The sequence below is a fragment of the Ips typographus genome, linkage group LG6 (assembly GCF_016097725.1).
Source record: "Ips typographus isolate SLU linkage group LG6, UJ_Ityp_2.0, whole genome shotgun sequence".
In the NCBI taxonomy this organism is placed as follows: Eukaryota; Metazoa; Arthropoda; class Insecta; order Coleoptera; family Curculionidae; genus Ips; species Ips typographus.
The window spans coordinates 5,551,225-5,561,737 of record NC_138427.1 but is presented as its reverse complement, the minus strand read 5'-3'; the positions used below and the strand labels follow the sequence as shown (position 1 = coordinate 5,561,737).

At 31.8% G+C, this 10,513-nt stretch overlaps 1 protein-coding gene across 2 annotated transcripts in view; it reads left to right on the top strand.

The window, feature by feature from the left end:
• LOC145731254 (uncharacterized) overlaps positions 1 to 10,513 on the top strand; it is a 42,827-nt gene that overhangs the window by 14,651 nt on the left and 17,663 nt on the right. The window contains exons 2-6 of one of the 2 annotated variants that reach the window (XM_081982939.1): positions 534 to 658; positions 1,978 to 2,155; positions 4,443 to 4,935; positions 7,013 to 7,213; positions 7,900 to 8,164. In XM_081982939.1, the coding sequence (XP_081839065.1) occupies positions 540 to 658; positions 1,978 to 2,155; positions 4,443 to 4,935; positions 7,013 to 7,213; positions 7,900 to 8,164 (1,256 nt within the window). In that variant the 5' untranslated portion in view covers positions 534 to 539. Of the gene's footprint in view, positions 1 to 139; positions 659 to 1,977; positions 2,156 to 4,442; positions 4,936 to 7,012; positions 7,214 to 7,899; positions 8,165 to 10,513 lie in introns of those variants that run through there. The other variant, XR_014178777.1, reaches the window with a different exon arrangement.

Genomic DNA, 10,513 nt, shown 5'->3' with positions numbered 1-10,513 from the left:
AGGTGCGTTCCGAAAAAGAAGTGTGATCGAGGCGCACTAGATGTTTTGTTTCAGTTTTTGCTAATGTGCTAGAACAGGATAAACAATTATAGTCATTTTCAATATGCAATGTCGGCAACATTGCATTTATACTCCCGTCAACGTCATTGTCAACCGGCATACTGTCAACGTCGCAAATTGTTGTCAAACTCAAAGTGAAATCTAAAATCACAAATTTTAATTAGTTATTTTCAACGTTAGGTAGGGGTTGACACACACAACTGCAAGTCTTTGTTTTTAACCGTATTTTTTTGTAACTACTGCTAATTTGGTCTGAAGGAACTGAAGTAGTTCCTTCAAATAGTGTTGTTCACTCTTTTGTACAATAGGTGTATTTGTTTTCTAAAGAAAAGCTTCACCCAATAGGTCTTATGATTTTATAGAGTGAATGCAAAATTTCTGTTTTAAAAGCAAAGGATTTAAGCCTTTTCAACAGTTTTGTGTGATAATGTACTGTTCCTCTTAAATGCCAAATAACCTGTTTTTTTATTGAGCCTAAAATGGAAAAGAGCCATGAAGAATCACTTGCCAATTCAAGAAGGGAAAGTGTCACCAGTTTGCAAGATTTTAGTGACATTCTGGACCTTAGCACTCTGGATTTGGACAACCAGGAGACTTGGTATGTATGCTTAAATTTAACTGACATAAGATCTCCTCTTCGGCTTATTTTAAGAATGGTAATGTGCATTTTGCGGCCTACAGGATTTAATCTATCTTAAATGCATATTAGTGTCTATTTCTGTCATTTGTTCAAGTTTAACTTAAAGAATGTGCTCTTTATTGTCCTACAAATTTACAATAAATTTGTAGTAACTATACTAGTACTGAATTTGAAACATCATTTTGCTGCAAAGTTATAATATTATTGAATATTGCCTTCTTACTTTTTTAGTTAAACCCTAAAAATAGGATTTTGTTCTTTTCTTTGAATAAACTGTGTGCTAAAATGTGGTGCACTATGTTTTCCTTTGAGGGTCTGCTAATGTGTTATTCTCTTGAGTATTTTGTTGTTATTTTTCAATAATGTAAATCCTCTTAACACCAAGTTTAACCCACTATGTCCACCTATGTCCTAATAATACATTCTAATTCTTCAAATTACAATTACTTACCAAGCTAAAGGGGTACCTAAACCATCTATGGAAAGTTATACTGTGGTTATACACTTAGATACCAATCCTATCACTTTTTATTAGAAATATTCATTACAAGTGAGGTTACATTAATTTCTTATTATAAATGGAATTACCAAGATCAATATTAATATAAAATAATATAAATTATTGCTTCAGTTTTTTAGATAAATTTTTTTTATTCCATACTTTAACTTATGCTTGATGTTAATGGTTCTTTTGGTTCTTGGTTCCATATGGTTTAATGACAGAATAGTTTATACCTACCTCAGTTTATACAAGTCTTAATTAAGCATGAATGTTTTTTGAAGAAAATATCAGCAAAACTGTATTTGCATTATTTGCTGATGAGAGACAACTTAAGGTGTTTATTTTTATCAACTATGACTGGTCTTAAATTTAAGGCTTTTTCAAAATCGAGATTAGTTTCAGGTCATTAGTAGCTGTTTTGCAAAAACAACATGATTATGTCCAGAAAACTTAATTTTAGGAAGTAATCCCTATTAAGTACTAAATTTTCTTGTTATTTACTAAATTGTAGTAAGGTTTGGTTGTTATATTTTTTTTTAAACATGCATCAATTGTTTTTGCTAATTTCATTTTGTTAACATCTACCTTTTTTGTAATTATGCTAATTGGATTTTGTTTAGGGCCATTTTAATCTTGATTATGGCTAATATGCTTTTAATTATTTCCAATTTGCTTTTGATCTGTTGTAAAAAACTGGTTGTTTTTGGATTACATTACTGTTTTTTACAATTTGTGAATTTGTGAAGATTTGAGCAACATAGTTGCATTGTTGCAGGTTGTATGAGCCTCAATGTGTTAGTTCCATAAAATGTATTAACACTGCCACATTCACAAGGCCAAAACGACGTTTTTTGAGGACCAGTATTAGTGATCTAGAGCAGATCTATCATAGTGGTGGAGAGAGCAGTAATCTAACCACATGCCTAGAGGAAAAACAGGGATTTAATAATAATGTAAGTAAAAACAGTTATTTTCTATACAAGAGAGGATAAAATAATGCCTTGTCATGGACAGAAGGATTAAATTAGGAGCCATGAAGTTGCAGTTGAATTAATTTTTGAAATATGATAATGCCATTTTATCCTTGTCTTATAAAATATTTTGAGTGAGCAATTTTAATGAAAAAAAATTATTGATAATTTATCTGCTCAAATAAGCAGTAAGTACCACCTTAACATTGACAATGGAAAAAAACATTAGTCAAAGTTATAATAAAATCAGACCAAAATTATACAAAACTGATTTTTTTGTATTTTAATTCTTGAAAGTTAAATAAATACAACAACAATGATTAAATACATATAATTGTTTTTTATTTAGTGTCTGTTTGTTCGGGTAACTTATTTTTAAAATTAAGTCATATTTAGTGCCTCATTAAATTTAAATATTATTGAGTAAACCAAAATAGTCCTAAATTGCTTACAAACAAGCTCAGGCATCACCCCAGAGTATTAAAAAAGCATTGAAGTAATAAAATCTTTATTACCTACTTACAAACATAATTTGAAGATAAATAACAGAAGGTCCTTTTCTTTATTTTCTCAGATGAGTCATCTACCTTCAATGCTTATTTATTAGTTTATTACCTTAGTACCTTTCATACTACTTTTTTTTTGTATTGCCATATACAGAATTTACTTATTGATTGGTTTTGTTTGCTTGTTTTTTATGATTTAAATTAATTTGCAAGTGTAGGTATGCAATAAGTGTGTAGGTAATCTACAGCTTGTATCGAAATAATACAGATAGAAAATATGTGGTTATTGGAAAGTCAGAGTGTTTCATAATGTGTACTACACATTGTGTCCAGGATAAGGAAGGCTATGATGGAGATTTTGAATTGATTAGAGATACATATTTAGTTTAATAGGAGAAAATTTGCGTAATTATGGGCTTAATAAAATGGCATTTAGAAAACCTTTTTTTGTTTGGAGATAATTTGAAAAAAGTGAATTTTTTACGTTTTAATTTTTTGGGATGTTAATATTGGACTACTGGGTGTAAATGTTTTCTGTTGGTTTATGATAATTTATAACATTGGCTGGTCATTATAAATACTGCTATTATTACCATCACCTTGAAAAGGTTAGGTTAGTCATTTACAGTTAGCCCATATTACTTTCAGCATTATTAATAATGCCCAGACAATGTGATATTTCCTATTTAATTTGTCATTTTGTCTTATTACTTTGGGCAGTTTTTAAACTACCTGGGCCTTGGCCTGGGTATTATAAAAAAATGCCCAATTATTTACATTGCCTGCATCATTTATAAGTTTAAATTAATAATAACCATCTAAATAACCTAAAGTATTTAATGGTTGATTTAATAGCATAGGCAATTTTTGATGCATTTTCCTATTAAGGTAAAAAAACCATAGTAAAATGCATTTAAACCATAAAGTGTAATACATTATTGAATTCGGAATAAAAAGGGTTTTAGAATATGGTATTAAAAAACAGAGACTTTATTTAAAAAAAATGAGGTTGATGGTTCCACAAAGACAAGACGTCGGATTGAAAAACTGATATTGCCATTTTAAGGAGCTTTAAAAAAAGTTTCTGTGGAATTGTGTCATTAGTTATCTGCTGGGTCTAATATAACGTCACAAAAAAATAAATCATAAAATCAAACATTTTCTAAATGTTATTTTATTAATAACACAACTTTTTCCCATTTAACCAAATTTGTGTCTCTAACCATTTTCAAGATCTCCATATCATGGATACATCGCAGTTTTTTTATGACATTTGAAATGTGTTTGAAATCGTTAAAATATATCCTTTCAAAGTGTAAAAAGTATCTTGAACACATCAAAACACGTCTGGGATTTCACTTGTAGAAGTTTATTAAATCTTCCTGTAAATTCAATTTAAAAGATTGGAAATCGTAGGTTACTACGCTAGTAAATAAAACATTGTACGACACCCTTGTAAATATTATTATTGCTTTTGGCTTTTTTAATTTTAAAACGACCTGCTCGTTTTTTACTCTAAGGGAGCATTCAAGTTGACGCTCTAGGGGTGGAGCAGAGTGAATTTGACGTCACGAGAACATAATTTACCAAAACACTTCGAAAATCGGTAGCCAACAAAGCATAAATTCTAGTTACAATCTATAGAAAGTGTCAAAAAAACGAATTATTTGTATCTTCTGATGTTTTTAGTATCTGTAATATTAAAAAACAATTTTAGAAAATTTTATTGAAAGTAGTAGACGATTTGTTATACTTTTTTAAAGGTACCCCAAACAGTAAAAGAAGAGCCTGAAACTATGCCTACTCAAGAAGCTGTGATGCCCTTACAATTTGATTTGCACCAGCCAATCAGTTTGCACAATTTCGATAGTTTTATGTTTAGCAGCCAAATGAGTTCCTTCCAGAACATGTCGCCGCCAAGTTTGGCCAATTATTCGTTGTGTTCCTCAACATTTTCTAGCCTGATGGAAAACAGCGTGATTAAAAACGACCCTATTCTAAGGGAAATTAGAGACAAAGACTTTATGGAGTCCAGCTTATTACAGGACACGGATCCTCCAATGTTTCAAAGTTTGTCTGAAAGTTGCTGTATTTCCAATACTGACACGCCGGAAGCGTTTTTGGAACGTGTTAGTCAGAATTGCACCTTAAAGACAAGTCAATCATTTACAGATAATAATGCGACGTTCGTTAATCAGGACGGTTTGAATGAAAACGGCGAGAGCAAGAAGGGATTAAATGCCACTTATGAGTTGGGTAAGTTTAGTTTTTTTTAACCATTTTGCTTTGGTTTTTTTTTTCCATTTCCTATGTTCAAATGATCTATTTTGACCAGTTGCTTCTAAAATGTGTATGTCAATATAAAATAAGATTAGATGTCGGCTATTTAAGGGTAAAGTTGGTCAGTTTCAGTAATGTGGCGATTACTTACGGACATATAAGAGAAACCATAAAATTTGAGAAACAAAAGTTAATTTGTTCTGACCTTATTTGATTTGAGGTCATGCAAAATGATTGAGACTTGACACGTCATTGCAGCATAAAAGTGTCACATTTGACTTTTTTTTTAGCTACCATCCTTGTTTTTTATGTCCTACTCCTAACATATTATGCCCCTTAAGACACTGTTCTGCGGCCAAAATGTGGAACATAATAAATCTGTTTGACAAAATTTTAATAATGAGAGTCATAGTTAAGGGTGCGACCTTTTCGATCGGCTACACTGTATTTTATCTCCTCTAATAATAAAAGTCACATAATAACAAAATATATTACTTTTAATTGCCATATGATGTTGGCATTTTATTAGGTTAGGCAAGCTGCTCTTATCGACATATTTGAGAATTTGCCTGTCTTATTTATAGTCCTTTAATAACCAAGTAATTTCAATAGAAAACATTTATGAAGTAGAATAACATCAATATTATTAGGTGATTCATTGGGTTTGCCAATAATTATATGTACGTCACGATATTTAGTAGATTCCCGTTCCAATACATTAACTTCAGCCACAGTTTATTAAATTATTGCCTCTCCTTTGATTTTGTTATTGTTTACTGCAATGATTGAAGTCACAAAGTCAAGTCGAAATAAAAAAGATCGTCAAGAGGAAACATGATTATTAGTTTTGTCGTTATGTAAATTATTTTAATAAAGCACAAAAAAAGTTCTGCATATTATTTGTTGAGAGCCGAAGTATAAACAGAAAGTAGGCGTACTGCAAAGTTCTAAGTTTTATAGTGCGCCATAATAACGCCTGCTAAAACGAGCTTCAAAATAAAAGTAAATAGTATTTTAAGTATCAAGAACAGTAAATAAGCTTTACTGATTGATGACAAAGTTACAGAAACTAGACAGGAACTAGTCCTTCCTGCCTTCAAACCAGGTGCTATAATCACTCAAAATTAGACAAGTCGTACAAAAACACTTTTTATTTTTAAAATAGTATTAATTTGTGAATGAAATAAATTAAGTGTCCAGACTGCCAAGGCAACACGTGATGTGACAGACCCCGTTGTACAAATTAGCATAACCCCATTCTGTTAACGGACAATCTTTATATCTATTTCAACTTAATACTACGTAATTGCCTCTGCAAAAAAGATACACTACCATTTGTGGTTACTACCAATTATTTTCAAAGCAAAAAAATTAGCAATATGAATTTTTAAGTAAAATGCAGTGACTGAAATGATTTTTGAACATTGTCCTCATTCACGGTCAGGATATCATTAGAAAAATGACGCTCTTATAAAATGTAGTCAGTGACTACGTTTATATCGCAGGCTGTTAATCCGGCGGATTGGATTAAGGATTATTCAATCGAGTATTTATCGTGTTTTACTTACATTTGATAACTTTGGATTATTGGAAACGTTCGAAAGATCCGTAAGGATCGAAAAAAGATCACTGTTCAAGCAGACAGAGATGACAACATATTCGTAATTGTTATCTATCAGCAGTGTCACAAATGTTACAAAAATATAAAAAACCAAACCAACAAAGTCCCAAATCCGTTTCGCATTAACGGAAACAAAACTCAAAAAGTTGTTGAATTTGAGATTAATAGTACACACTTCAAATAAAAAGTGACAATCGTCCGTCAAATTAATATGTCACTGCCAGGTCCATCCTGTTTACATCGGACATCCATGACATGGACGTCACCAGAGAAGCATTTCAATCCTGTTATTTTTTAGGATTGACTAGTCAATCCGAATCGTTAATCCGCGCTGTTTATATCGAGATTTTTATGACGCTTTACATGATCGGATTGAATAATCAGATTCAATTTGCTCGATATAAATGTAGTCAATGATTTGATGATTTTCAGGCGGGTCGGACGTGAAAAACTCCACATATTCAAAGGATACTGTACCGCCCAAACATGAAGCTACCGGTCGAAATGTTCTGGATACTACTACTTCCGTGAGACACATAAAACCCAGCGCCACCTTTAGGAAGTCTGACCTAAAAAATAGAGTTGGTTTGAATGTCACTAAGGATGGTGCAGCGACTGACAATAAAGATACGGGTGAGTTATTTGTATTTTTAGTAGCTTGACACTTCATACTCACCCAGTCTAGTTTTTATATAATCATAAACAAAATAATGCATGAGATGAATATCAGAAATTTTTACATTTTATTTAGTCTTATTTATGCAGTGTGTTTGGAATTACTTTGGAGAGTTGTTCTAGGGAAGTAAACTAAATTTTTTTAAAAAATAATATTTTCTCCGTCAATGCCTTTTAAGAGGGGCGTATCATAAAGATGTTTTATGCCGATATAATCAAACCGTTTTTAAATACCGGGTGGACCGGATAAGAATATGAGTCGGTTATCTATTCTATAATCTGGAACATTTTTCCGTTTAAATTACTAAAACCTTGTGTAGTATTAGGTCTGTTTGCAGAGGCAATTTCAAATTGGTTTCCAACTAAAAATCGGAAAATGTCGGCTATTATTGGTTGAATGCTCACGTGACATTGACATTTCCTGGCTAATGGCCAATAGGTTTCTTAGGAGATTCTTTGTGCGAACAGACCTATTATAACAGCTACCTGATATATTACCTAACAGCATTTTAAAAAATAAGTGAACTTTAGGGGTTCAAGGGGTGATTCGACCAATACGATTTTATTAAACATTACAAAAGTTTGTATAAACATAAACATTTTTCTATACACAGTAGCTCAGTTTTAAAATTAAAAACTTACAGAACGGAATCTTACTCAGAGCATCGAAAACGATTTAAATAATAGCAATAAGGAGACTGTTGAAAACGTAAATCCTGCTCTAACTAAACCAAATGGATTAGTAATTCAGCGCAGAGACAATATGGAACTGTTGAAAAAACGGTCATTTTCTGATGGAAGTATGGATCTGAATACGCCCGGCCAGGAAAAAATTGATGTTCCAAACAGTACTTTTGTTAAGGACGATGTACCAGTTGATATAAATCAAACCCCAAATTCAATTAACAGGTAAGTTTTGTGATTATGTAATATATTGAATATAAATATATATTAATAAATTATTAATTATATATTTATTATTATATTGATTATACTATACAGTGCGCAGCAAATGTTAGCAAGAAATTCATTTCAAATTCAGACAGAGGTTTTCTTAATTTTTAATCTTTTAGAGAAAAAGTTAAATACGTAGGGTGTCAGGAAAAATATCTACGACATTCCAATTTTTTTCTTCAAATAGAGAGCCATTCTTTTTCTTTTATTTTTGGAAACTACATAATATTTTAAGCGTACCTGCTAGAAACGAATGTTGTTGAACGAAACTTTGCTGCTCTGTTGACGAAAGTTTGAAATTTTTTTTTTTGTGATTCTATCCCAACTTTATTTTCTATTATTGAAATATAAACGTAAATAAAATAAATAAACTTTAATGAAATCCGTTGGAAAACAAGGAAAAATTGTGAATTTTGTAATTTTATTTTCAAACATTTTGACTGTCTCTAGCGGCGAAACCGTACAACTAATCAATAAACTTTTATACTCCAATAAAAAGCTCATTTCAATAGCTGTTCATTGACATATAAAAGATTATACAAAGTGTAGCAAATAAGCTAGTTATTGACGATTAAACCAAAAAGATGCACCAAAAAAAGTCATGAAAATATGAGTCAACTTGACGCCCTCTAGTGGCCAAACCGGCCAACCTATTAACCCCAGTTGGGGTATTTTTAGAAAGCTCAATTCATTGGCTATCCATTACGTATAAAACTTTACCAAAAATAGCGACTGATGCGAGAGATTCAATTAAGCGAGTTTTTGAGGATTAAACAAGTGGATGCACCAAAAAGTGATAAGAAAATTGGTCAAATTTGACGCCCTCTAGCGGCCAAACCGTCTAACCTGTCAACCCAAATAGGGATATTTTTAGAAAGCTCATTTCATTGGCTGTCCATTGACGTATAAAAATCTACCAAAGATAGTGCAATTACGCGAGTTTTTAAGAATTAAACAAAAAGATACCCCAAAAAAATTGGTCAACGACGCCCTCTAGCGGGCAAACGGCTAACCAATCGATTTTTATACGTCAATCGGAAGGTCATTTCATTGGCTGCTCATCGACATACTAGATCTACCACGACGTAATGCTTGGAAATTTTTTGAAAAACTATTTTTGCAAATGACAATTTTCGTAAGGACGAAATTTGTCTGAAACACCGCCACTATCCTAAGGGGTTTTGCGTTATGTTGGCCAGTTTGTGCACGCGAAAATCGACCTTAATGATTGCATTTCTACAGTTTTGTTACTACCCTAGATTGGGCTAGGTTTGTGCCAAATATCAGGGCCGCATCTGCCCGATTTAAAAAAAAAATCCTTTAAAGATATTAGAATGGTAACAGTCAAGGAAAACATTAGCTTTGGAGCCCTCTGACGGCCAAACGAAGCAACCTATCAACACAGGCGGCCATATTTTTTGTAAACCTATTTTATTTTCTATCCATTGACATATAAAAGTCTATACAAAGTTTTGTGTGTGACAATACAGACAGTTTTGATTAAATTCGACAACTACTACTTTAATCTTCATTAATTCCGTTATTTTGACAGTTACAGGGTGGTTCAATTTATCAATTTAAAAAATGATTTTTTTAAATAAGTGGCCAAAAATACAAACGAAAGTAAAAAAAGAGATCATTCATCTTTTTTTTTTTTTGAGTGGCACAATCTTCTTTAATTTTGATCAGAGAATAAGACAGAATTATAAGAATGTGTTTCGTTTGAAAAACTAGACTTTCTGTCCTTTTTTAGAACTGATTTTGTGACCACACTGTATTATATATTTTGACGTCTTTCTGCAACCATTCCTAGAACAAACCTTGTCTAACCTTTCCTGATATGTAAATTAAAGATGTTTTGGAGACCGAAAATATCAAATTTTACATAAAATGGTAAATACTCCCAGAAGCGCATATAGATAGGTATATGACATTAATACGGGAAATATGTCTAGAATTTGACGTAGAATACTAGTGACGTAGTATCCCATTCCGGTTAATTCGCTGTGGTTGCACGCATATTTTCTTATTTAAATTGGGAGATGATAACTTTGTAAATTCTTTTGGCCGCCGTCAAGATGGCGTCCTCCATATCTCGGAAACCAATGGCGATAGATTTTTTCTAATTACGTCATCGTGTTCTACGTAAAAAAGTGCCTTAATAATGTCTTAGTTTCAAAACTCTCTTTGGCTTTCTTAAAGAGTGTTTAAAATGCATCCTCTGACGTTTTTCCAATTTTCCGGAAAACGGAGGAAGATAATTTAATTTGGAAACCGGAAATAAGTTTCACATAAAATTCTCTA